Source organism: Enoplosus armatus, chromosome 20 (assembly GCF_043641665.1).
Source record: "Enoplosus armatus isolate fEnoArm2 chromosome 20, fEnoArm2.hap1, whole genome shotgun sequence".
NCBI classification, from domain to species: domain Eukaryota; kingdom Metazoa; phylum Chordata; class Actinopteri; order Centrarchiformes; family Enoplosidae; genus Enoplosus; species Enoplosus armatus.
Genome location: NC_092199.1, coordinates 12,820,794 through 12,848,274, shown reverse-complemented (window position 1 = coordinate 12,848,274; position 27,481 = coordinate 12,820,794). Strand labels below are relative to the sequence as shown.

The following is a 27,481-nucleotide window of genomic DNA, read 5'->3' as shown; positions in this document are numbered from 1 at the left end:
TTACTGTTATATATTTTAATTTCAGATATGACATCTGCTCCTCCACCATCTAAGCAGCATTCCTGTTTAGTTCCACTCCATCCAGGTGTTTGTGTCTCTCGCGTCATTGCCTCATCCTCTAAACCCGACCACTTTGACATCAAAGCGTTGTGTGTTGTTCCCTCTCCACGCCGAGGAGAATGTCATGGGAGAATGACCCCGCGAGAGGCTGGTCCAGCCCCAGGACGACGTGGAGCCACCTGAGAGGAGCGGTCAGTGCATTCCTCTGTCTCTGCACTGTAAAGGCTGAGTGGCCTGTCGCTTGGACACAAAGCCATTACATGTCTGAGAGGGAAATCGTTTCACAGTCATGTCTGAGATATAGACTGCGGCCGGGTGTGTTACACTGAAGTTGGCAGGTGGTAGCATGTCATATGACCAAAATTGTTGTCTTACTCCCAAGAAACCAAATATTAGTTTAGACAATTTGGGAAATCTTCTCATCTAACTTTTGTCAAGAAAGCGTCTTTCCCAAAATGTCGTAACATCCTTGGTGAGACTGCTGTAGCCGTTCATTGAATTTGAATTGACTCGGCTACGGTAGCTAACTGATTCCTCTTTTGTCTATTCAAACCATTACAACAGTCCTCTTTTGCTGTTTCCAGAAACATCACATCACCACATCACTTCCTATGGGTTTTATCAGTAAATAGACAGACCCAACTCTTGGTCTTTGGGACAGCAAAAGCTTTAATCAAATGGGCTTTGGTGATGAAATGTGAATTTACTTTTATAGATAGATAATTCAATGAATATTAGCCAAATTGAAGTGTATATGGCAAAGCATTTCTTGATAAAGGTTATTAACACATTCTTAATGTCGATTGCAATAACAAACCCGCCACCTAAATGTATATGTCAGGACAGTCACTCCAAGTCCTTTTTTTAAGGGTCAGTGTGTCTGCCCTCTGCTCTGTCCAGTTGCATACCTGAACTGACGCTGTAAGTAATAAAGTAGGACCTCCTTTGATCTGATGTCCCCACCCGGAGGCTTCTCCCTCCGAGCAGACAATACTCTAATTCATTACTGGACCTGCCTCTTCAAAGCTCAGCCACTCTGCACTGGGAAACTCTAAACTTAGGCCCCAGACAGGCTCTTTTAAACACCCACTCACCCCCTGGGCACTGAGGTGTTGGCTGGATGAGTCCACATAAGTCACGGTGGCCTGCACATATCCCCCTCTTTAGCCCCGCAGCACCACACCTATCCCCCTCAGGTGACAGGTGGATTATTGGGTATTGGTATTTCTGCATTCTCCTGCCCCGTTATAAGCACGCCCATTGACCGTGGGAAAACGTCACTAAGATCATGCAGAGATTTTAATGCAACTTTCGATCAGATTGTTACAGTGAAGTGACTTTTGTGTTTCTGTAAGGAGTCAATGTCAAATTACGACTGTGACCCAGTTTGATCAGAGGTCACATGTATGAGATAACTTGCAGATGAAAATCAAAGTAAATTCATAGCATCCCTTGTCCTTTTATCATGTGTATCCAAAGCATCACTTTACACTGGGATGTGTTTGTTGTTGCAGTGTAATCCCTTGTTATGACCTCAAATGGGCTGAATGGCTGGCTGGGCACTCAGGAGACCATTGAGCCACTTGACTGAAGCACAAGTAGTTTGACATGTTTAGGAAACGTGATCTGTTATAAAGTGTTTGTGTTTGTTGCTGATCCCTAACAAAATTCATTCTGTCAGTATTGTTATAGCGATTCAGAGTGTGGTTGTTATTGTGAAGCCCTTTGAGACTATAAGGCCTTCACAAATAAGCACTGCTTCGCTTGACTTAACGTGTTTTCATTTGTAAAGTATTTTAGTTGTATTCAAATTACAGGGATACATTTGCAGTAAAGTGCTGCACACCGTTATTGAAGTCACCGTATAAACGGCGATATGCTCTTACATAACTTGATATGCTGAAGAGCTGTTCACCCCTTGGGTGGTAAGAAGCAGAAAGTGTCAGACAAACCTGCACATCTCAGCATCTCATTTTTCTTCCTCTCTCTGACCCTGTTTACCCACTACTTGCCAAGTCTGATGTCAGCCCGCTTCACACAGGGTCCCTGGGCGAGTGTACAGTTTCTGTTTTGACACCCGTTCCTAATTACACATGTAAATGATTGATCACCTGGACTTGGCAGGCGCAGCAGAGATGGAAGTCCTTGTTACATGATGACTCTGCGATTATGTCCAAGTTCAGGACAGTTTCTGCTGCCGGGAACAGAGGAAACTTATACCTGCAGTGGCCCGAGAGCTGGGAGATTAAGTTCTGAGCCCCTGCCATTTGGACCAAAGACTCTCCCTATTAGTGGTCCTTGAGGAGCAAGTTGCACAGGTGCGGCTAGATATCTATGGCTCTTTGTTTGGTCTAATCCCACACAACTTAAACCAAAGCTCACTGCCCGCACCTTTAAACTGACTCTGTGACACCTGAGGGGCCTGGCCGCTGAAAGCAGAACTCAGCTACTTTTGTGAAATGTGATTTGGCTAATTGATTTTGGAGTGGCCAGTCTAGAGTGCCTGGGGGGGGTAAAGCACAGGGATGGACTGTGATGGAAGCTGAGGGTGCTTCCTTTATACACAGCAATACAGGTGGTGAAATGAACCTGCTGCTGCCAGAGCTCAATACAAAATACAGACATCTTAGCTCAAATCGTTAAGAAAATAAACAGTGAACTGAAGCCAGAAACCGTGTAATGCTTTTACAGATGGGGTGAGAACCTCTCTTTCCCTGTTCTGCCCGGCAACAGCTGTTGGTTCATCCGTGCTTTGACTCAGGTATGGAGCCAATCTGAGGGCCAGAAGGGTTTTAACCCCAATCTTCTCTCCTCTCGTCTCACAGCCTGGCACACATGGGCTGTGCAGCTGCACTTCCCATTGATCTACCGGACTGCCTGGATGGCTGGCTGGAGGGAGATAGATTGGAGGGGAAATGGCTTAATTGTCCTCACTCTCACTGCTGGAATGCAAATAGCCCTCCACCACTGGCCTCCTCTGTGAGGAGAGCCCCACGTTGAGAAACCAAGGTCCTCTTTATTGTGGTGAGGGAAAAAAAAAAAATGTATGCATGTACGTATCTAATGAAACACATGGAATCACCTTGACACTGTTTTCTATCCTTTAGATTTTTATCCTTCGGACAAGTCATTTTCACTTCTGAAAATTTGATACCTGTTTACCTGTTTTTGTTTTTGTCCGATAAAGAAAAATGGCAGCCTCACGGGGCGCCCATACCATTCGTCAGCCAGAGGTCAAACAGATAGACGGGTGAAGGGTCATGACTCATGTAGAAAAGGCGGGAGATGAAAGAGTTAAACACTGAGGCATATGTATCCTGTCTGACTTTGATCTCTGCCTCAGGTAGCTCTTTCATAGCCATCAATCTTGGCCAGGAGCTGATGGGAGGCTACTCCCTCTGAGAACGGGCCTGCTCAGACTGAGGCTGTCTCCTTGCCTTGACAGAGCGCTGGCATGGCATGTCAGACATCCACATAATGCAGCAAGCCCACAACAACTCCTCAAAGGTGTTTTTTAATGTTCCACTTGGTCTGATTTCCTTCTTGCGTTGATCAGTTCTGTTTCACTTTGTTTTTTTAATTAAGAAACTGGGGATGTAGGGCAAGAACACGGGCTGGCAGGGAGGCAGAGAAGGGGGGGTGGGGGGGCGTGTTTTGGTGAGGTTCAAAGATGATATGAGCAAGTCTCTGAGGCTTTGATGTTTCTTGGCAGGCTTTAGACAGCAACTGACAATCTGATGATCTGGGAACAACACAGGCCTTTTTTAAATCCCCGGCCTGTCCTGGTCCAAGTCGTCTGGCCCTGCAGTGACAAACGCTTTAATATGACAAGGTTAAACACCTGAAGCACTGCAGCAAAATGGTCACGACGAAGCCGGGGTCAGGGGAGCAAACTTAAAACGCTAGGCAGCTTAGTGGTTTACTATGACTGTTCACTTATTCATGCTTGTTTTACACAGCAGGTCTCGTCTTTGCCCATAAATTTAATCTCGAGGAAGAGAATGTTGTTTTGAATAGTAATTAAAGCTGCTATAATCAATATTTTTATATAAACAATGTGTGACATGACAACTTGTATGTGAAAGGTGTCCCTATAGAGAATTATCTCCTGACTGCAGTTCCCTTCAGCTCTGTGGAGCTTTATTGCCTCTTTTAATTAATTGTTTTGGTTTTCTGGCCCGCAACTTAACTGTTTTGGTTCAGTCTCACCACTCTTATCTGCATGATTTCTAAACACAACAGGCAGCTGTTAGCAGTGAACAAACACTGTGTGCTACCTGCCTCGAGCCAAACAGCAGAGACAAAGTTAGCGACTAGCTGGTGAACATAGTAGAGCATTTAGATATTTCTCTGAGGAGTTGGTAGAGACCAAAAACTGAGCTAAAAGAGAATGAATGGACACAAACTTGACTCTCAATGAACGCTAATGCTGCAAATAGCCAACTGTGTTCGCTAACAACTTTGACATATCAACTTAAAGGTGACAATATGTCAGTGTTGTGTTCAAACCTTGTTTCTACTGCCCCCAAGTGGCCAATAAAATCTGTTGCCGCAGGTTTAAGTATTTTCTTAAATGTGTCCTTATTTTAAAAATACTGATGATTATTCTTTGAATCAGTTCCAACTTCTTAAATTTGTTCTAAAATTCTTTCTCAACTTCAAGACCTTTTAATTTATTTTGAAATTATTATAAATAAAAAAGAGAAGCTACGCAAACTTTTATTAAGAATTTTAGTTAAGTACCTTATATTTAAAGATTAAATTATCATTACATTTGCTTTGTAACTGTCTTTTGGGAGAATAATGAAAGAGGCTGGGTAATTAGCCAGTCACTGTCAACTTTCTGTCCTCCCCACCACATCAGGATATCTTGTGAAAGAGTGAAAAATCGCAGAAAAAAATTAGATCGCTTTTATTTCTTTTAAAGTGTTCGAACTTTAAAATTTAAATTTTGATAATTTTCTACCTCCACCTACCTACCTCTACCTCCAGAAAACTTTTTTTAAACATTTGCATTTACAGTGCACTGACTGAGGTATTCTCCCCCCATGCTGCATGATGTAAGAAAAAAACAAATGATACATACAATAGACACATATCTTAATATCAGTTTGCCAAGTTTTTCTCCGAGAGACGCTGTCATTTGATAGGCAGCGTGGTACAGGCTGGGTGCTGCGGGGCCATTGTGCCCTATTGTAGGTCACAATGGAACTTAACACTTGACAGAGCCGGGGCTTGTTGTCAGGAGCTGAACTTGATCCCGTCAAGTTGTTCCCATTGAAGAGCTATAAAGAAAGGGCTTTGACCTCACGGCTGTGCAAGCTCTCTATCAGGTCAAATATTAATTCTCCATTCATGTATAATAAGAGAGCTGCTGTAGGTGCCTGTGCTTTGCTGGAAACCTGTTTAGACACGTATAGGTCACATGTTTCTTTTGTGTGCCCACTGTCACTTAACCTGGCTCCCCTGCCCAAGTGACCCGTCCTGCTGCCCAGACAGATGTCCCACCCCCCGAGGCTTGTCATCCCCCATCACCTCTGGCATCCCAAACTGACGCTTACCTCACACACTGTTGCCCTGCAGACCACAAAAGGGGGGTTCACGTTACCCAGAGGGGGCAGGTAACCTCAGATGGATAATCCTTGGACCTGGTAAACCGGTCTTTAACAGGACCTACTGTTTTAACCTGGCAACCCTGAGTCATTGTGTGTTGATTGGGTGTGCATGTGTGACCCCCCTGAGCAAATCATTGTCTGGTATGTTCAGTATTTGCACCTCCGTCTGTCAGCTCATCTGCTCTCAAGAGGGAAGAAAAACAAGAAATTAGGCTACAGAGGTTAAGAAATTATTTTTTTATCCAAACATCTGCAGCTTGTTAAGCATATAGTCCTTTCTACTGGCTTTATGGGCATGGTGAATCTTTTTAGTGTTTATAGAGGAGATTTATGGCCTGAAAACATTGCCTGTGCAGTTTTCATACTTTTATTTTCTTCACAAATGGCCTCAGTAGATTCCCTTTGAAATACTGCTGGGATGTAACGTCGGATGCCTCCTCAGATGTCTCCTCAGATGCTTGTAAACAGACAGTTAACAAACCCAGCAGCCCTGGAGGCTCACGATGCCACTCCCCCAGCTGTTTTGACCTCAGCTGAACTCGTATGCCATCTCAGCCACCAGGCCTGGCAGGATTCTCACGCAGAGACAACTGTCTCTCTCTCTCTCTGGGCCACTCCTCGCGCCGCTACCACCCTCTGATCCATGCCAGCTTCCAAGCTTTTGTTTTAATACCCGCCTCCCCTGGTACTGGGGTGCAAGATTTACAGTGGAAAAATATAGTGTATTTTTTTTCCCCCCCATGTTGAGCTGGTGAGTCTGGAATGTGTGTTTGGGCAAGATTTTGCAAGGAGTGTGAAAAAACAACAGAGCTGTAAACACCAAGGGTAGACCCAGACTGGCTTCTTTGTTCCAGATGTGGAGCAGGCACACACTATTAGTGCTGCTCCAGCCAAGCACTGGGCTGCAACCCAATACACTGCCACTACTGTCCCACTGCCTGTCCATCAGCTGGGCTCTGCTGCATCTGTATAGACAGTTCAGGCGGTATTATGAATGAGAGCAAACTGTACGTGTGTTAGTGTGTGTGCGTGCGCCAGAATTGGTACCAAATGCGCATTTGAGCCGCAACCAGACGACTGAGGATAGAAAAAAAAAAAAATCACCAATGTATAATTTTGACATATGACCGCAGTTCTCTACAAATGAAGCCGTTTAAATCAGATGCCCCGCGTGACACCGAGCTCAGGTTGCAGCAGAGTGGCTTATGTGCGTATTACGGTTAAAGGATTCCAGACGGGTGTTTTTTTTTTTCTTCCCCCGAGTTGCCAAGGCCTCTATATTCAACCAATCAATTAAAAGTTTAAGGCTAACAGTCAGCGGCAGCGGGCGATGTTGCTGTCATCCGCTGTCTGCTAACAATTATGCCAATGATGAATTCAGAGCTCGAGCCAAAAGACCAGACACACTCCGGCATTTCCCACGCGATAGTGTTCACTTCGAGTCACTTCAGTTTCAGGAGGCCATTGTTAGTGTATTTTTATTTATCGATTTGATTATTGATCTATTCTCTTGGCGTCTGCGGGCGCTCGATCTAATCTTCTCTTCTTTGTCTGACTGATGAAGCCCATTTAATTTCTGACTCTCAGTTTGTAATTGGCCAATAAAAACGGCGCCTTGAAGATATTCCAAAACAATCCAGGTAACCGGTGAGCATGTGGGGCATGAAAGGCCATGCACGAGGAGACATTTTTTTTATTTATTTATTATCGAAATAAATATTTCAAACAGAATTAATAAACAAGGATAAATGACAAATCACTTTTTGCCGTGGTATAGTGTAAAATCCTTATTTGGAGACATATAGCTGCAGAGACAAATGCAATTTTTTTCTTTTCATAATTTAAATAAATTGTGCACAATTGGTGCACAATTTATTGGTTTAGCTTTTAGATCCAAATTAATGGAAATTAATCATGGACATACCAATGAATTGTATTAATTGAACCGTGGATTCTTTTATTTATTACAAATCATAATATAGGTCCAAAAAATATATAAATCTTGAAAAATAATTAACGGGCCAAGCTAATTGCAAACATTAAACTTTTTTATTAAAACCATAATATATTCACAAGCAAACAGCACTTGAGTACTAACACTTTAATTACAGTCTAATATTTATAGACAAAAATGGAAAATGTGCACAATCCATACTGCAAATACATTCATTTTAATAATAAAAAACTAATTGACACCCTTTTGGAAACTGGGAAGTCTTATTTATATTTCAATCTTAATCAAATACATTATACTTGATTATTGCCTTGCAAATTTGACACGTCCTCACCACAAATCCATCACAATGATGGCAACATGATACAAACTACTCACCTTAAAGCTGTCAGTCCACATCAGCAGCATGCAATTAAAGTTAGTGTTTATTTCAAAGGCAAAATTTCACACACAAAAAAAACAGTCAATCCAATTTATTGGCGCCTGTGTCATGTAGTAGAAATTAGAGGTCAAATAGAGATTACATTACATAAATTACCCAAAGTAAATTACCCATTGAGAAAGAATTCAATAAACAGGTGTGCTTCTTTTTTAATCAGCTGAGCCGGCTGTAAACATTTCATCTGTTTGTGCCAAGAACTGCATGAGTGATGTTGATCATGTAATACTGCTGAACTCTCTGGGCCCTCAGAGGCTGCCAGCACAGGCACAACACACACACACACACATATATCAGCAGAAACGTGGTTGCACTTGAGGAATGAGACGCCGGCCGTGCAAATATTAGTGTTCTTGTGTGATGGCGCCTGGAGGAGAGATTAGGCCAGTTCATCCTCTGCTCCCTTCTCTTTCCTGAGGCAGAAAACAGTCACAGAAAAAGGTAAATCCTATTGTTTGCAATTGGCTTTGTTGTAGAAGGAGAAGGATTGGAAAACAGCTGCCTTGGACAGTGGTAGTGACAGACACCTGCTTCAAGTGAATCAGTTACATATTTTCATATAAAAGCAAAGAAAGGAAGCACTTGGGCAGAATATTCATATCCAAATGTGTAAAAATATACATACATCTGTGAAACTGTGATGAATATATCTGGTTTTTATCTGGTTAGAAATGAGCAAAACTGGGTTCTTTTTTTTAGGTATTCTCATGTTTCTCACGGCCTGTGCACACTTTGATTCTGTGCTGTGGGATAATCGTGTCAAACCACACCTCAGCTTCAGACCCATCGCAGTGTGCTGCTGAAATTGGGACATGTGGGTCTTTATCCTTGTCTATTATGTGGTGAGCTGAGCCTGTGATAATAAATCCTGGCATCCTGTCGGGGTCGTGGACCGTCAGTCTTGAGTTCTGTAGGCCTCCGCTCGGGCCCCAGCAACAGAGGGCTACTTGTAAAACATGATGTGCCAGTGGGGAAGATCACAGCAGCGGCAGTTGCCTGGGAATGTGCTCTTGGTTTGTACACAAAGAATGCTGTCACTCTACATCGGAGTTGCGTGATGGACAAACTTGACTGGTGTGTGTGTGTGTGTGTGTGTGTGTGTGTGTGTGTGTGTGAGAGAACACACACCTATGTCAGACACACCTCTGCAAACGTATGCCAGTGTGCACTGTGCAGCAGAGTAGACGCCAGTGAGTCTGGGCTGCATTCAGGAGTGTGACTGTTTTGAACATCATCCCTTTGCGTGTATTCAGCCACTGCGAGGACTCATCCCTGCCCTATGACTGCAGGGCTCGCCTTTGTACTACACCCCTAATACAGACATAATTACAAGCCTTAAAGAGCCTCCTCACCTCTCTCTGCCTCATACACCTCTTGTGCCCACACCTTGGATTTGGTTTTGACAGATATTCACAACCAGGACTCAATCCTCTGCATTTAGCTGCTGAAGTGCCTCACAAGAGAGCTGCACATGCACTACATGCCCATAGGCCTCGGTGTCTTCAAAGCCTTGCATGTTGTGATTATCTTCATTTGACCTTCCTGATCCCATTCATCCGTCAAAAAGTGTGACTTTCCTGTGAGTTATACGGTTTCCCTGCTGATAACATGGGCTCTAAATGCAACACCTGCTCCTATAGCAGCAAAAATCTCTGTCACTGCCAACTGCAAATACCATATTGCTACGATAATCCCAGCACCAATAATGCTGCAGTAAATTCCTAATAGACATAGCCACAGAATTGCATTCTCTCGTGATATAATTTCCCAGTGAGGATTTACAGCTGCGCTGCCTGATGTGTGAAGTCAGAAACTCGCACCCACAATATGAAACTGGCCTCACAGCAGCCATTTTTTTTTATTGTGACTGAAATTTTACTATGATAATAATTTGTGGCTTTGTTCTGGCTGGCTGCTTGGCTGAGGCCTGTGGGGAATCGGGAAGCAGTCCAGCCCCCAGCAGGCCCTTTAGTGCTGCTGGGTTCCCAGTAGTTGCAGGCAGGGTAGGACATGACCAAAATGACGGGGTTGGACAGCAGCTCAGCACCACGCTCAACCCACCAAACACTCTGTTTATAATTTGACTGCAGCTTACATGTGATTCAGCAGAGACGAGAGGTGAGATCCGTATCAAACTGTGCTGTAACACGCTAGGCTTCATTAAAAAAAAAAATGGCTTTGGTGGCAGGACATCCACCCTTCTCTCCTCCTCCCACTGTGCTCGTCTCCACCTGTGGATTCACTCTGCTTGAGACTGAGTCAACAGAGGCTGAGTTATGGAGACAGGGGGCTCTCTCTTTGAGCCTGTGGTCACCGTTTTCTCCCCACTCCCACACTGTATCCACATGCATACCTTGTGAGTTTTGCTGACTCTGCAGTCTGCACCACAACCCGCCCTCTTTAGGCAGGTTTGTGTTTGCCTTGTTTTATAACCCCCCCCCCATCACCTCCCCCAACATCCTTTTGGAGGGAGAACTTCTTCTTTCTGTTTCCTTCTCCATAAAATATTAAAATATTCATCTTCATTTGGTTTTTAAAGTAATGTGTGTATAAAAACACTGTCCTATTCTTCTTCTTCTTCTTCTTCTTCTTCTTCTTCTTATTATTATTATTATTATTATTATTATTATCATTATCATTAAAGCATTTATCCTAGTATTTCACTTTACTTTTTGAAATGTGTGTCATTGAATATCTATATATCCTGACGCACTGGTGCTAATTTGTCATTAGTTACTGTACATCAGTTATCCCCTAATTTGGCTATTTTGTGTTGAAACTGTGTTGAATGAGCAGTGAAATGTGTAGCTGTCCTTCCTAAAACAAGCCTGAGTCAGCGTGTCTTGTAAAGGCTCATGTAATGTGTGTGTGTGCGCACACAAGTGTAAACAACGCTGTGTCCCTGCGATAATAGAATAAATAGATTTGATTCGTGTTTTTTCTGCAAGAACTTCCCATAAAACGTGGAGGCTTGCTGTTAAATTAAAGGTGCAAAATTCTAAATATCAGAAAATGTTTTTTTCCCGGTCATCCCGAAGACCACCGAGTCACCGAGTCACCGAGTCAGAAACTCTCAGCAGTGCACTCCTTCATCAGCCGGTGCCGCAGCGGAAAGAAATGAACCTGTTCGTCATCTATTCGATTAAATGAACACAGGGTTTCTAATAAACTTGATTACATAATTCAAACTATTATTAGAATAGCGGAAATTTAAACTCTATTTTTGGCCAGAATTAAGCGCATGATACAAGCGCATTTTATAAACGAAACAATGTCAAATCTGATTTTATTTGACTTATTAACACCAGATAAGATTGAGCTAATAGGTCGAGCTTTTATTTAGGCTGTATATGCGCCTGCAGTCCTTTACACCTTATCCATAAAAGAGCTTTACGCATATGCTTGGCTAATTATCGAACCTTTCCTCTTGAAACTCAATTAAATTGTCACAGTAAAATAACATTTTTTTTACTTCGATGAGTAAACGAGATCTATTTAGCCAAATTGAATCTGTTGAATATGTTTAACGCATTTTTCTGGTGTGAATGACTTCATGGTATATATAATATAATGTACAACATTTCTACATATGACCAGATGATAGATTATTTCATAACCTATGGAAGGAGGTCCCTGCTGGCTGCAGAGCTGCATCCTGTATCTATGTTAATGAAGTTAATGGTGGAGCTCCAGTGACAGCTGGCTGCTGAAGACCAATCAGAGAGCTCGCAGATGGAAGGCAGTGTGTCTGAGGCTCTGCAGGCAGGAGGTGTTTGAAGAACCATGTCAGCTCCTCCAATGATGTAAAGAAGGATCCCTTTTCGCATTTTAGTCGATGTTTTTGAACATGCAAACTGTAACTTGCCACAGCGGAAAACTGTTTTTCACGAGCCATGCATCGGACATAAGTGTGGATTTGTTCCCGGTTCTCCTCGCTGCCCGGCAGACCTCATGAAACCCTCTTCAGAGCGACGGGTTTATGGACTCGCGTATTAGCTAATGATGTCTATGGGTTTCATGCCTGACAGTCTGAACGCCTCAGATCCCTCCAAATCGGCCATTCTAGACTTCGGCCACGGACACCCGGCACACCAGCAGCACTCCTCGGGACTCTCTCACATTTACCCCGTCCACGGCTTCCACGCTGCGGGGCATTCCCAGCACGAAAGTCCTTTTCCTGGCAGCGCGTCCTATGGCCGCTCTTTGGGCTACGCCTACCCCGGCGCGGTGAACGCTCATCCCCCGTCCGCTTACATGTCCTACCAGCACAGCAATCACAGCAACAGCAGCAGTCTGGCCCACAGCAGATTAGAGCAGACAGGTATGTGAGAAAGTCAAATCGAGCCGGACTCAATTGTTGTATCACTATAAAAAAAAAAGAAAAAAAGAGATCTGCCATGATGCTTTAGCGCAATTACGCACGTGGGCGCGCAATTTCCCTGACATGTTCCTGGTGAGAAAAAATAGTCCACTTGAAGATTTAGTGAGTTGAAAATAAGTCATATTTTTCGTCATTAATACGGTCTCATTATGAAAGTTAAATTAAGGCACGGACGCCAGCAGGAATATTCTAACTCGGTCACTAATGTCCAAACAAGGCCCAGCGTTCAGCCACCGCCTCTCTGGGATGCTCCCGCTTTACCACTCATGTTATATAATGAAGGCAGATGGTGCCATTAATTTTATTGACCATAATTTTCTGTGGGTAAGCCCAATTATGGCCCATGTAGCCTGGGCCTACCTCAGGAACTCGTTTTTGCCCTCATAGTTAGTGCACATTTAACAAAAAAAAAAAAAAAAAACGATTCCAGAAAATAGCCTAGTCCTTTCATCTCAGTGGACGTGTGGGAGTGCTCCTATTTCCCACTTTCAAAATGATTCTTCTTGCATTCTTTTGTTGTTAAAGTGTGAAGGTACCAATGCCACGTGAATCCCTCACTAAGACAATAAGCTTAAACTAGAGAAGACTTCATTTAATCAAACTATAATCAGACAGTTTATGGCCGCTGGGTTTGATGACGCTAACATTGTTTGGTTTTCAGCCCCTGAGACCTTTGTGCTTATAGCACGCAGTGCAGTATCTGGCTCTATATTTCCTGTTTGTACTTGTCGTTGTTTGAGATGGTAGATTTGTTTATTTATGAGGTCAGGAAAAGGCTGAACGTCTGTTCAAACGTGACATCTGACCTACAGCGTTAAGAGAAATCAAAACTCTAATTGTTTCGTCTCATTTTTTGTTTTCTCTCAAGATCGCGAGAAGTCCACGGTGATTGAGAACAGGGACATTCGTCTAAATGGCAAGGGGAAGAAAATCCGGAAGCCTCGGACCATCTACTCCAGTCTGCAGCTGCAGGCTCTGCACCAGCGCTTCCAGCAGACCCAGTACCTGGCCCTACCGGAGCGCGCAGACCTGGCGGCCAAACTGGGACTCACCCAGACTCAGGTGGGCCTTCAACTCACCCAGCAGTCCTGAATGGATCAGGGGAAATAAAGGGTGCAGGGTCGAACATATATATGCACACTATTATTAATGGATTAAGTAATTAAAGTTGTGCATCATAATTTCACAATTATTCATCAAAACCGTCCAGCCTTAAATAGCAGGCCCGACCTTTTTAACATTTAGTGTCTCATTAAATACAGCTACTAATATTCTATATTAATAAACATATACATTTATGTGTAAAAGTCTTGAATTAAACGTAAATCAGAGTGCAGAGACACGCTGCTGAGAGAAAGAGGATGTTGAAACGGCTGAAGAGGAAACCTCTTCTCTGCTGTATTATTAAGGATCACCGCGCTTCTGGAGATCAAATGAATAACCAAATTGTTGTGATTTGTAACTCAATCCTTTAATGCATGCCTTATTTACTGTGCTTAATTTCATGGCTCTACTTCTTTGTCAACACTGGTCCTTGAAGTGCTCTCAGTGAATGCAGCCTGACCGCAGTTACAAAATGATCATAAGGAAAAAAATAATTAGCCATTACAGGTCTGCAAAATTAGGCCATGTCAGCGGATTTCAAGTGTTTTGCAATAGTTTATTATAAAATATATCTTGTGAAATGAAACCAGGTCCTTATGAGCTGTAATCGAATTTAATATTTATTTGTTTATTTACTGTTTCCATTTTATTTTTGCACATGCAACAACTCATTAATGCAAAGACGTGCTGCATCTTCTGCACTTATTTAGATTCATTTTGTGAATTAGATATTTACAAAAAATATTGAAATTGGAGGTGTGCATGTGCAAATATATCATGGAGACAAGCAGGTGCACGTCTCGCTGTCAACTTATCATTCTCAAAAGGGACAAAATACGAGGTCTTCAGATGTGTCCTTGCTCCTCTTCTCTCTCCACTTTCATCCAGAAAAAGTCGTCTGACTTTAAGCTTCGAAATAACTGCTGAACAAAGGAATCGACTCTGTCATCTGAGCTGCCTCCTGCACATTTTCTTTAATCCCTCAACATTTATCTCAACAATTATCTCCCAGTTATACGCTGCCTTTCATGCTGCTGGTGCTTAGATGTTTATATAGTGTTTCATTTGGGCGTTTTGTTGGCATTTGTGAATATTCAGACCATTGTTCTCGTGTAAAAATAGCCATTTTATTTGGGATCAGCAGATATTTCAGTGACCTACCACAGCGCTGTATGGGCTGTTTTTTATTTCACAACAGTTTTAGTCTCGGCTTGTTGCTGTCACCGTCACGCACCATTGGACTCATAAAACAGCGAATAGGAGAGCTCAGTTTTAATGGATTACAAGTGCCACTCAACCATGAGGCTGAGTGGCTAACATTGCGGGCCGGGGATTTGCAAAAAACAACAGAGAAAAGATGAGAGTTATGAGGACTTTTCCCTTTTTATTGTTCCCAAATGTTCACTTCAGGCCAATTCTGAAAAGTGTATTGAGCTTAATTGAAGGGAAATAAGCTCATAAAAAGCCCTTCGCAGTATTATTTCCTTTTATATCACTGCTGATCGTCAACCACAGTGACAATTATGTGCATTTTCTCTTTTTTAGGTGAAAATATGGTTTCAGAATAAGCGCTCCAAGTATAAAAAGATCATGAAGCATGGCAGCGGATCAGAGGGCGAGCATCTCCACAGCACCAGCTCCATCTCTCCCTGCTCGCCCGGCTTGCCCCAGCTTTGGGAGGTCTCCATGGCGAACAAAGGAGCCCAAATGCACCCAAATAATTACATGAACAGTTTTGGTCACTGGTATCCAAACCACCATGCTCACCAGGACGCGATGACCAGGCCTCAGATGATGTGAGTGGACTGTTTTTGGTGCTCGGGCCTACATGAGGGGCACTTCAGACTACACTGAACCTCGCCGGTTTCTCTCGAGGCCTCTTCTCAGAACTGAATTGTGTGTTTTAATAGAACCTGTTCATATTCGTTGTATTTCGTGTGCGTTTTGAACTCAATTTTTTCACTGCAAAAATCCCACCTGGCATCAAATATATTTTTTAGATTTGTTATAATGTCACTGAGTTTATAAACTCACTGAAATGTGGATAAAGAGTGTGCAGTTTAACTAGAGACTCTGGATAAAGGCATTTTTGAAAGAATATATTGTGTGCGTGAGTCTACTCTATTAGCAAAAGAGTTTCAGCTGCCTGGTCTAACCAATGCTTTGAGCATTATGCAAATAAATAGCTGTTGGAATGACGTTATTATTATAAATGTGTTGTGTGGCATGTTGTTTGTTTGGGTTGCGAAAAGCAAATAGATGAGCGTGAGACTTTATTCATCACACTGTGAGTGCTTACAGGAGTCCAGATTAATGGCCGGACTCAGCTGAGACTGAAAGGAAAGGCGTTCCGGATCTGTGGGTGAAATAGCTCGAGACTGGTTTACTGTAATGTTTCGAGATTTGTTCACCTCCACAGCTCAGCTCGTGTGATAATTCAAAGCTGGGCTATCAGTTGTCTTTTGTCCGTCAACACTCACATGAAAAGCTGCAGATCTGCTTGATTCCTACGGTCATGTTTAGTCAAAACACGTGGGGATTGATTCCTGTTTAGAAAAAAGAATATTGGTTTCTTATATCTTCTCCGCTCTTCATTTTATTTTTCATGTTTTAGGATAATTGCTTTGAATTTAAAGCAAACAGAATACCCATCCCTTAAAACCAAAGGATGCGGGGTGCCACCTTTTACGCACGGCTGTTGTGTTTAGTGTAACTTTTACGCACGGGCAAGTGGGCTCTGACGACACACGCCTTCCAAATAGTTTCTTTGAATTAAAAACGCAGCATTGCAACAAGAGAACAGTCATATATATATATATAAAAGCTAAACAAATAAATGTTTTGTACCGAAAAAGAAAGGACGTTTTTCGTCTGCTTCTGAAGGTGTCAGGAACGTCTACGTTTCTCCTTTTTTCACCAGAGAGGAGAAAGGATGTGCAAGCCAGCATTTCAACGACATTTTCCTCCACTCTCGTCTCGAACGAGCTCAAGCAGAAAACTCTCCCTTGTCGTGATAAAATGACAAATGGCCGTGCTCTTCCTCCAACAACTCGCGCCTGATTTATAGTCGTTTGCACTGATTTGCACATTCTGGCGCTTAAACATGTTTAAACAGAGAATTGATTATTTATATCTTCGCAAACACACACCCCGCAATCTGGGCTGGTGCTCTTGATTAAATTGGAGGGTTAAGCTCTTATAAATGAAGCCGAGTAGCGCGTTAAAGAAACATCCAATGGCTTCTTTTTATCTTTTTCATTCGTCACCCTGCTGTCTTGGCTGTCTGGCAAACATTACATACAATTTGTCTGATGTCACGCACTGGGATTAGAAAAACAACTAACCAATCATACATGCAGTTTCTGTGGAGAAATTTCCCCCTAATAGTACTAGTATTGCTATGAAAATACAGTATATTTCTATTAAAGGTGTAGCTTGTCATGTGTGATGTCATTCCATCAAGGCTCATGACGTCCAATGCATGGAGGGGGGGGGGGGTAGTTTTAACCATATCAACCAAAGGACATTAAATTAACACTTTTCTCACTGAGATTTGGTGCAGCGGTTACTTTTAAGATAAAAACATGCAATTTATTTACACCATTCTAGATACTAACACACATTATTGCATTCAAAAATAACATGCCACATAACAGCCCACATTCAATCTGCTATGACCACCATGTCAGCAGTCATGCCGGCCACATACTGTCCTGTCTTACCTTTAGTCTGAGAGAAGAGCAGCCAGGAGGTCTAAAGCCTGCAGTGATGTTTCTCTGAAGAACAAAGCCACATCAGAGTCCTGTGTTTTCACTCCTCCAAGCTGATTTTTCTCACATAACGACAAGCATTGTGTTACATTAACATCTCCTTTATATACATACACATCCCTCGTGCCCTTTTTCCCCTCATTCCTGATGATTATGTGCCTTGTTAAACATGTGGGCCCTGGGAAGAGGAGGCGAGGATTGCTGAACCAACTGACGGGGCATCAGGGAAAATTATAGGCAATTTCACATCTCCAGATTAGAATAATGGCCTGTGGAGTTGGACAGACAGAGTAGGACCTTTCAAATGTGGGGGCCAATTATCATGCAGGCAGATTGAAGGGAAAGTGAAAAGGCTCCTCGTGTAATAGACAAGCTAAGAGGAGGGGACGGAAGGCTGGGAGATGGGTTGAAGGGTAATGATGAAGGCAAGTCTGACTGTATCAATGCTGTGGAGGGTCGGCGTTATCAGATACGAGGTGGCTGATGGGTTTTAATTGCAGGATAGCAATAAGAGGGAAAATAGCTTGTTATTAAAATCCCAGTTGCTTTGAATGGGCGAATGGCAAAAGCAGGTCCCTGGGGTGATTATTGTTATTAACTTGAGTGATCTGACATCGCGGGTAATTGTGAGCAGCTTCCCTGATAGAGAGAATGGATGCATGATTTGGTTTCATCTGAGGGAAGGCTTGACTTGGTTTGGGGCTCACACTCAGGGGGATTAAAAGATGGAATACTGTTTGGTAGGCAGAAAGGCACACACACACACACACACACACACACACAGATTAGATTCCAAACCATGGATTTAAACAGGAATTGCAACTTCTTTTCATTTGTTTTCTATTCTATGTATTTAGTCTGGAGGAAACATTTTCAGTTTGTAGGTCAAGGTGAGCTCATGCTGGAGCAGCACCCTCACCATGGGGGAAGGCTTCATCAGGATGTGATGACTGGATGTGAAACATCAGCACACAGCCCAGTCCGGCCCTGGCCGGAGGTCAACTAGGGTTCACGAGTCCACAGCTGTCAAGGATGCCTTTCTCCCTTCATTTCATCCCAGTTTACAGCAAAATGGAGAGAGTGAGTGATCCTAATGCAGCCGCGGCTCGGCCCTAAGTGTTGGACAGCTGCTGGAAGTCTTTCCATGGATGCGTTTCTGCTCCCGACCTCCATCTCAACCCATATCGCTGCACCCCAGAGACAAGTGCCATCACCACACTGTTGACTGTTGCAGGGGGGAGGAAGGGAAGGGCCTATAAGGGCCCGGGCACCGGCTCTATTTAGGGTGCTGTGATGTTGTGCCATGCAGGATCACATTCAAGTTCAACAGTTCAGCTCCATGGCTACTTACACTTGCTAATGTTTAGAGATGACATATATGGACACGTCTGACAGCCCACACACACAAGTGCAGCCTGTAGCAAGCACAACGTTTGTCTTCGGCACAAATGTTTCCCCTGACAACCACAGCCGAGGGCCACACATGCTGAGGGAGCCACGAAGGGAGGTCACATGTACTCTTGATGAGATTTCATTGATATTAAAAGGCAATAGTACTCATGTTGCTTTTGTCAAATCAGCACAGTGCACTGACCTGATGAGTGATGCTGCAGACAACTGGTGTTGAGTTCAGTGAAATAAACTAAAGGGAAATAGGATTCAGAGCTGTGACACGCTTCATTTTATTTGTGGCAAAATGTTGAAAAAAATGTTTGGAGTTTGGTAGAAATATGTAAAGTGCTTTGTAGAATAAATCAAATGTCAAAGAAACCAAGAAGTGCACTTCACACACACACACACACACACACACACACACACACACAAAATAGAAAAACCTTCATTTTGGTGCAAAGGTCATTTCAATATAAATTTCAAATTATTGGAAGCGTAGTGATCAATGGAAAACAATACGAGAAAATATATTATAACATTATAAATATACATATTCATATTATATAAAGTCCAACTGAATTCTGCTTAAAATAAATCAAATAGATGGAATATATTAGTTAATATCTATTAATATGGGTTGCATAATGTTAGATGCCTCAACATGCCTCAAACGTGTGTAGGCTTAGTCAACATTTCCAGTGTATTTGTCAGCCATATGTGTTCATATATAAAATAATCATAATAATAATAAAATAGCACATGGCAAGCTCTAGCCACTCAACGTGAAAAAATATTCACCAAAAGAAACTCTTTAATAATATAAATACATATTTGTTTATGGTATATGATGTAGGAAAGTCTAACAAAAGGATGTAATAATTATACTTGATTCTAATGTGAGCAGATCTCCATCCAGAATTGTATTGAATAAAGTGACATTCTTTGATCAATAGAACAGTAATATTCCAATATTCCAACATATTTTTCTTGATGCTAGTAAATCAGAAAACAGGTGAAAAATAAAATAAACTTCAGGGAACACAGTGAGATTTGATGGCTTAAGATGAACATTTTTTAAATCCACATTTTAAGTTGTAATATTCTGAAATTATTGTAATGACACAATATTGCAATAAAGTTTCATACAGTAACAGCTTAAGTCCTGGGCGCATACCATTCTAGTTACTGAAAGCGGTAGAAAGGGTTATAAAACTTCCAGTGCCGTGGGTGCATTTTCTTTCCGTGCGTCACGGCGCCTTGGTGCTCCATAAGATCCATTAGCCATTAGCAGTTTCTCCTTCATGGCACCTTTTGTGCAGCATATTTAATAACGCATTGCTTATGTGGCCGAACTGAGGTTGTTGTTCCCTGTCATTAGTTATTAGCTGTGAAGACGCAGAAAAGGAGTTTGTTGTATTTCTCCGTCTGTCGCTGTCATAACAGTGATTATCGCAGTAGTTGTCATGTTTAACTGACATCTCTCAGCTAATGAAGATCACTGAACCCCCCCCCCCCCCCCAGGTTTCACTCGTGCCACAGTCGCTCCCAACAGGCGGTTCCATCACCTGGTAAAGACCTGTCGCCCACATTTAAAAGGAAAATGTGTGTATGTTTTAAGATGTATTGTGGAATATTTCATTAATATGTACAAAGTGAGTGAGCTCCGGGCTCAAGTGTAAAAACCTGCTTATCAGCAGTCTTAGATGATTTTTCAAGAGAACTTTGTCAAGTGCGATAGAGTGAAATCCAAAGTCTGGAGTGGAAATTTAAAAATGAGGTTGCTTTCTTATACCTTCAAGATTTGGCAGCGTTTCTGTCCATCCTGCTGCGCGTGTGTGCTCGCAACAGCCTTGCTTCACCCCCGCAAACCCTCCTCCCTCCTCCCTCCCTCCCTTCTCTCTCCCTCTCTCTGCTTGCACCGCGCTGAATTCTCTCTTGTTATCTGGCAGCAGAATAGTAATAAAACCGAGTGACTCCAACATGTCTGCTTGTATGTCGCCTCCTACTGCAGCGCTTTGCACGCAGCCCACAGCGCCAAACACAGAGGCAGCCAGTTAGTTCACTGTGCTGTGACCAATACAGTCTGTACTACTGTGCACAATGTGGAGCATTTAGGGTCAGTGAGATGAATAACCTTTTTTGATAACTAGATTATGAGGTTAATAAAAAAATATATTGCAAAGAGAAAACAGATCAAGATGCGCTGGTTCTGGTTCTTTAATTTTGATTTACAGTTCTGCACATAACAAAAATATTTTTTTTTTTTAAAAAGGGTCACCCAGTGCATTGTACCGTAACTGTAAACACGACCACTGACTCTGCACAAGACTGTCATTCTGTCAAGCGGATGAGTGATTATTTAGACCTAAAGATGCAGATTTAAATATTCATTAGAAACGCTTGCTGGGTGTTTTGTGAATACGCAGCTAGAATTGTGAATGAACCTGCTTCCACTGCAACCAAATTCTAACCAAGTAAAGTCACCCAGATTCAAAGTGAGTGATCTAAATGATTGATTTAATTGAACAAAAAAAATGGTGAAACTGATGCCTAACAAGGAACACTGACTTCCTCACGTTGGCTAAAATTTTCTCTGTGCTTTCATGAAAGTTTCCTGCTCCGTTTAGGACACTGCAGTTAAGGTGGCGTGGACCGGCTGGCCAGTAGCCAGTTTATTAAGGGGCTGGACACACAACATGCAAGTAACACCTTTATTCAATTGACATGAATGTAACAAGTGGACTAATTACATGGATATGAAAATGGTTTTGGAAGCACCACAGTGCAGTCGTTCCGTTTCAAACAAATATGATCATAGTGGTTCTGCATATAAACACATATTAACAGCCTTCGACGTTTTGTACAAATCCATATAAATATGACCTGAGTTCTTTTGGTTTTTTTGACGCGCTCTCTACAAACCCACATGCATGATTTGAACGTAGCGTGGATCAACTGCACAGTTTTGTCTATATTCGGGTTGTGGTCAGGCTACTTGTTTTTAAAAAAAAAAAACTTTGCATATTCATTTACAAAAGAAGTTATAAAGTTACAGAAGCGATAAATAATTTAAAAAAACCACGCCAGATGTCCTTTAAATATGCTGCCACAAGTGATCAGAAATCCCTTATGTGTTTTGTGAGTGGGGAAAACCCGGTTCTGAAACAGTCTTGATCATCCAAAAAAAAAAAAAAAAAAAAAAAAAAAAAGCCACGTTTCACTTCAGGCCTGCTCCCGGTCCAGTCAACCTTTGCTCTGCAGAGTCATTGTGGAGAGACCTCGTTTGAAAAAAAAAACAAAAAACAGAGGAGATAAATCTGCTCTCCAGTCAGTGTCAATAAACAGCTCCCACGCTTTGCTGCGGGACTGGGTGGTGCACGGTGCCCGGGTGCTGTAGGTGTGATCCCTGCTGGTACCAGTGGTTGTTATAATCCTCCAGGTAAGGCGGCGACGAGCTGTGCGTCGGCTGCGGGACCTGAGGTCTGCTGATCGGGGTGCTCTGAGGGGTGCTGTTCTCCCACACTGCGGGGGAGGGTGGGGAGTTGCAGGCCATGGAGTCGCTGGCGTTGGGACTGTGGTCCAGGGGAACCTCGCCGTTTTTGTACAGTTTCTTGAACTTGGACCTCCGGTTCTGGAACCAGATCTTGACCTGGGAGAAAAAGAGAGTATGGGTTTTAAAATGTTGCATGTAAACTTAAGACAAACACTATTTTGCTGAGAGAAAATATAGAGCATTTTAATTGTTTAACTTTGATCTAAATAAAGTGTATCAAATCGAGACAGAAATCTGCTGTGCGTAATTACGCATGGCTGATAATTACAGATCAAGGTGCTGGTCATATTGAGAAGCCCTGACTCACGTGACTCTAGATCTATTGATCGATTAGTGAATATCAGGTGTTGCACCGGGTCAGACAGCTTACCTGAGTCTGAGTGAGGCCGAGCTGAGCCGCCAGCTCCGCTCTCTCGGGCAGCGCGAGGTACTGCGCCTTCTGGAAGCGCCTCTGCAGAGCAGCGAGCTGGTAGCTGGAGTAGATCGTCCTCGGCTTGCGGATCTTTTTCGGTTTTCCATTCACCATGCGGACCTCAGGCTCTGGCTCTTCTTTCACTAAAAAATTACAAAATAATGTTCGATCAAATACACCATCAAGAAAAGCTTTCAGTGTAAAACACTGAACATAAGTTAGTTAAATAAGTGACACAGTGAAGATCAGGTGATTCTGTCTGCGTAAAAACACATACAATTTCTATATTTACAAATATTTTGACATGTTAAGATTGCCTCAAGGTTACTAAACTAAAATGTAGCAACTTCAAAGAAAAAAAACAGAAATCAAAAACTAAACCTCTCAAACGGGATCATTTTATTTTGTCAAATTTCCACTTTATCAGGCCAGAGGTAACGTGTTAAAACTGATGGAGTGAATATTATTAGCTTTAATCAAACCATCATAGTTTTACGGCCAGCTGTTAATGACTGGCTCGTTCCCAGGCGGGCTGTTAAAACACGACATTAACACCAGCCGGTAGACTACCACTGAGCAAATGCTAGTTCTCTTAACCTGCAAATACATAATAAATCACACGGGCAAGTGAACATTACACTGACCTCGTGGGGTTAAAATTTATGGAGGCATGAAACGTAAAGAAAGCATGTCACACCTTTATTTATTATCCCCCATTTCTACCTCAAATGTTTTCCAAAAACTAAAGGGAAATCTCAAACAGATAATAAGATAGGCCTGATACATAAAATAAAGATAATAAGATAGAAACATACAGTATGATGCGTGTTTTCATGTGCAATCAGGGCTCTTTTTACAAGACTATCTTGGACTTAAGGCGCAGAGAACATTACGCACACTGGATGTAAACACGACCGCAGTGAAAGCTCTGGTGGGTTTCTCAACATTTACCTGAGCTGGGAGGTGAGGCCTGCAGGTGATCTCTGTTGTAATGTCCGTACTGTCTGTAGCTATTTGTGTATGGGTATTCAGATTTGGTGGCGTACGCTCCAGCGGCTCCCATTCCGTTCAGATTAAACTGGTGATGGTAAGAGTTCATGGGCTGTCCGTACGGTTGACTCTGATAATATTCGTGCTGGCCGTGGGCCGTCTGTCCGCTGTAGTAGCCCATGTCCGTCACCGAAGACTCGGGCAGGGTGGGAGAGTCCTTGGAGTTCGGGTGGCAACTCATAGATCCCGGCAGATCGGTCAAAATACACGCAATCTTCTTCTCATACGTCTGTCCGGCGCTCATGGTGAAAGCAGCCCTCCGGAGTAAAGAAAGTCCACTGCTGGATTCTTTCGTTGTGGAGCAAAAACAAAAGCGCAATAAAGAAATGGTGTGTGTGTGTGCGCGCGCGCGCTCTTTGAACGCACTGCTCTGAGGAGCCTATAGTCCACTGAAACTCTCCCAGCTGCAGAAACTTGGTTGTGGCATCGCTCAGCCCCTGTGACACAGAGTTATAGAGAGCTGGGCTGGAAGCTGCCTTCTCATTGGCTCCACTGCCCCCCCCCCTCCTCCTCCTCCTCCTCCACCTCTTGCGCTTCAGGCGAAGTTGTGGTGAAACCCAGCCTTCAGCCAAGAGCGCATATGCACGCATACCACAGTGTGTGAGTTTTTTTTTTCTTTAGATTTGCATTTACCTGTTCACTGGGGGAACATGCAGAGAATGTATGTACAAAAACACGACTAGGGCCTGTAGCTTCAGCTTTCTTCCTCGCCAACTGCATCATCTGCAGGCTGGCACCAAGATGTTGCAACACAATAGCAGCCCAGAGCCGTTCTAAAGCCTAATCCTGCAGCCAGACCGTCCCCTTAATGTTTTTATGCAATGTTTTCTTAACAGTGCCTAGAGATCACACTTTATTCAGCCTATTGAAAGGCTGCCAGCCGGTCTCCCACAGACTCCCATTGTCATTCAAAGGTGTTGGCGGACAGTGAACTTTACGTGAAAGAGATGGAAGAGATAGGTAAAAGACTCGTTCAACTGATATTGCCTGCGGGTAAATTCTTCCCCACTGTCCGTGTTGTGTGTGTGACAGAGTGTGTGTGCGTGTGTGTAAATGCAAACCTCCTCAACACTGTTAGAAAATGACTGTAAAGCGCTGCACTCCTTCACAGTACACAGACAGTGTGGAAGGTAAAACAGTCCGCAGGAAATGGTTTCATTTTGGATTTATTTTGAGGAATATTTTTGCTGAGGGAAAAATGGAAAAAAAAAATATAGTTTGGCTTGTCATTCAAACAGGGAGATTATTTATAGTCCGCTTCTTTCTACAGCTCATTTGCAGTCAGTTGAAAGCACGGTGCACAGCGCCCCCTGTCGTATTCATTCACACATGGAGCTTCAGTTTTCCGCCTGCAACATAAATAAAAGGAGCTTCTCACAGATGAAGATGTCCAAACGTGCGTTTTGCCGGCTACTGCCAACATTTTTCATTGTTCCATTAACATTTCCCTCAGACCACAACCTCAGGTTTTTCAGTGACACTTCTGATACAATGTGCATCTCCTCTGTAGCCCCTCATGTCTGATAAACTACCGCCCTCTTTTGGTTCAGTCTCGGTAGCACTGTCTGGATGTTTTAAAGGGTCAGTTCACCCAAATCAGCCAAATTTGAATTTGTTTTTTGTTTTTGTTTTTCCAGTATTTCTAGCAGGAGATATAAGTGAACAAAATTAAGAAAAAATAATTTTCAAATGAAAAAAAACAAACAAAAGATGACACCTTTTATACTATACTATAGTATAGTATATAGACAGTGTTAATAATAATAATAATAATAATAATAATAATAATAATAATAATGATCTCTCTGGGAGTCCACATATTCACTCTATTTGCCCAAATGAGAGTCTCCTCACATGTTTGAATCCACTGTAAATGCAAATCAAAACTTAAGAGCATTAAACCTACAATCTGAAACCCAAACAAAAGTCAGTAGACATGCACATCTCTTGTATTGTTAGTATTCAATATCTTAAAACTATTCCAGACATGTTGAGACACATGCACTCTGATGAAGTTTCCTCTCTTACCTTTTGGGGGCGCCAAACCACAAAGTTGAATCGTGTAGTTTTAACCCAAAAGACACAGAGAGTGAATACTTTTTTGGTTTTTGTCCAGATTTCTGTTATTTGACATTTATCCTTAAAATAATCACATACATATTTCATTTTAGTACGCTGTGAGTGTTGTCTTACAATTAACTACACAGCATCAGCAGTTTCTAATCTTGCTCTTAACTACACTCATTTAATCCTTTCCAAGCACCTAAAATAGGCACCATTTTTGTTACATTATCGCTCCACTGTTTCACTGGACAACCCACATTTACTCCTGTGTTCAAGGTATTTAGAAGGTGGGTTAATGAGCAATAGTTTTATGTTGTGTTGAAGCTCCCTGTGGTTTTCATAATAGGCTATCTGTTTCTATTTACAGTAGAAGTCGTATGTCCAAATGGTTTTGATTTCACTTCCCTCAACAGTCAAATAAATAAGAGTGGGGGACATCTGATCCCATGGTTTTTGTCTTTTCTGTGGCAAGAATACCATTTAAACAATGTTATTTAAGACGGCTTTTGAACATCTTGTGCTGTGTGTTTTTCTAAAAGTAAAGATTTTGCCAAATGCCCCCGGACCTTACAGCATATTTAAGCATGTCTGAGAGAGACTGTTCATGTCTCAAGCGGTTCCCTTTTTTGCAGACACAAACTGTGGTTTATACTGTGGTGGAATAAACACACACATATTCAAAATTTAGTGTTAGAACACAAAATATGTCATATAACAATGTACTTTACATAGTCCTAAGTCCTGTCAGTCCTGTGTGAATGTAAAGAGCAAATAAATGGCTGTTGTATTGTGAAATGGTCACAATATTGTAATATCACAAAACATCCAGTAGATGTGGCAAATCTCTTACATTTCAATGTGGTGTGTCAATGTGAAAAGACTGTGAAGGCACACACACCCTTAAAATAAAGTGAAAATGTATGAAACGAGGAAAGTAAAAGAAACTTGAGCAGTTTCCACTGTCAGTTTATTGTTATTGTAATTATTATTGTGTAATTTGTGTTTGAAGTTATGTCTGTGCATCTCTTTAAGCAAAAACTCCAGGCTCCTCAGGGTTTAAAGATCAAATATGGGAAAGTATCAAAAGTATAAAATTTTAGGCTTCTTCCATTTTCATTATGTGTTAAGTTTCGAAGGACTCTTGATATTGTCTAATACTGTTATGTGGTGATATTGACGTGATGTCAGCTAGTGTTTATTATCACATTTCATGCCTATTAATACAAAAAGAAGGATTCCATCTTGTGTCTACAGATAAACTCTCAAGTTGGCTAAATTTAGGAAATGACTATGAATTACAGCTACCGTTCTTTCCAATTTCTGTTTTCCTTAACTGTGAAGTTGTTTGCCGTCAGGTTACACCTGTGAAAAGCCTCCATGTTATTGCAGAGACTGCAAACGTGGTGTTTGTCTTTGATCCACAAATGTCCTTCCAGACACCAGACAGTGAAGAGACTCCCCAGCCAACCTGTATGCATAAACCTGTATATATATCATATCTACCCCTCACTGTCATTTATATTACTCTGCACTTTACTGCTTTTTGCACTTCTGGTTATATTCTAAACTGCATTTGTTGCCTCAGTACGTGTGCTCTGTGCAATGGCAATAAAGTTGAATATAATCTAATCTTACACTCTGATGTAGATGCTCCTCTGTGAGATATAAATGTGTGTACAAACGGGCA

The 27,481-nt window shown here is 42.2% G+C and overlaps 2 protein-coding genes across 2 annotated transcripts; one reads left to right on the top strand and one right to left on the bottom strand.

The window, feature by feature from the left end:
- Positions 1 to 11,875: 11,875 nt before the first annotated feature.
- Positions 11,876 to 15,651, top strand: dlx4b (distal-less homeobox 4b). Its single transcript, XM_070926796.1, has 3 exons — positions 11,876 to 12,389; positions 13,318 to 13,511; positions 15,099 to 15,651. The coding sequence occupies exons 1-3, from the start codon at positions 12,068 to 12,070 to the stop codon at positions 15,351 to 15,353; spliced, it is 771 nt and encodes a 256-aa protein (XP_070782897.1). The 5' UTR covers positions 11,876 to 12,067; the 3' UTR covers positions 15,354 to 15,651.
- A 5,761-nt stretch (positions 15,652 to 21,412) lies between these two features.
- Positions 21,413 to 24,142, bottom strand: dlx3b (distal-less homeobox 3b). The gene is made up of 3 exons (XM_070926778.1): positions 23,632 to 24,142; positions 22,639 to 22,823; positions 21,413 to 22,364 (listed from the first exon to the last, which is right to left on the bottom strand). The coding sequence occupies exons 1-3, from the start codon at positions 23,972 to 23,974 to the stop codon at positions 22,050 to 22,052; spliced, it is 843 nt and encodes a 280-aa protein (XP_070782879.1). The 5' UTR covers positions 23,975 to 24,142; the 3' UTR covers positions 21,413 to 22,049.
- Between the last annotated feature and the right edge of the window lie 3,339 nt (positions 24,143 to 27,481).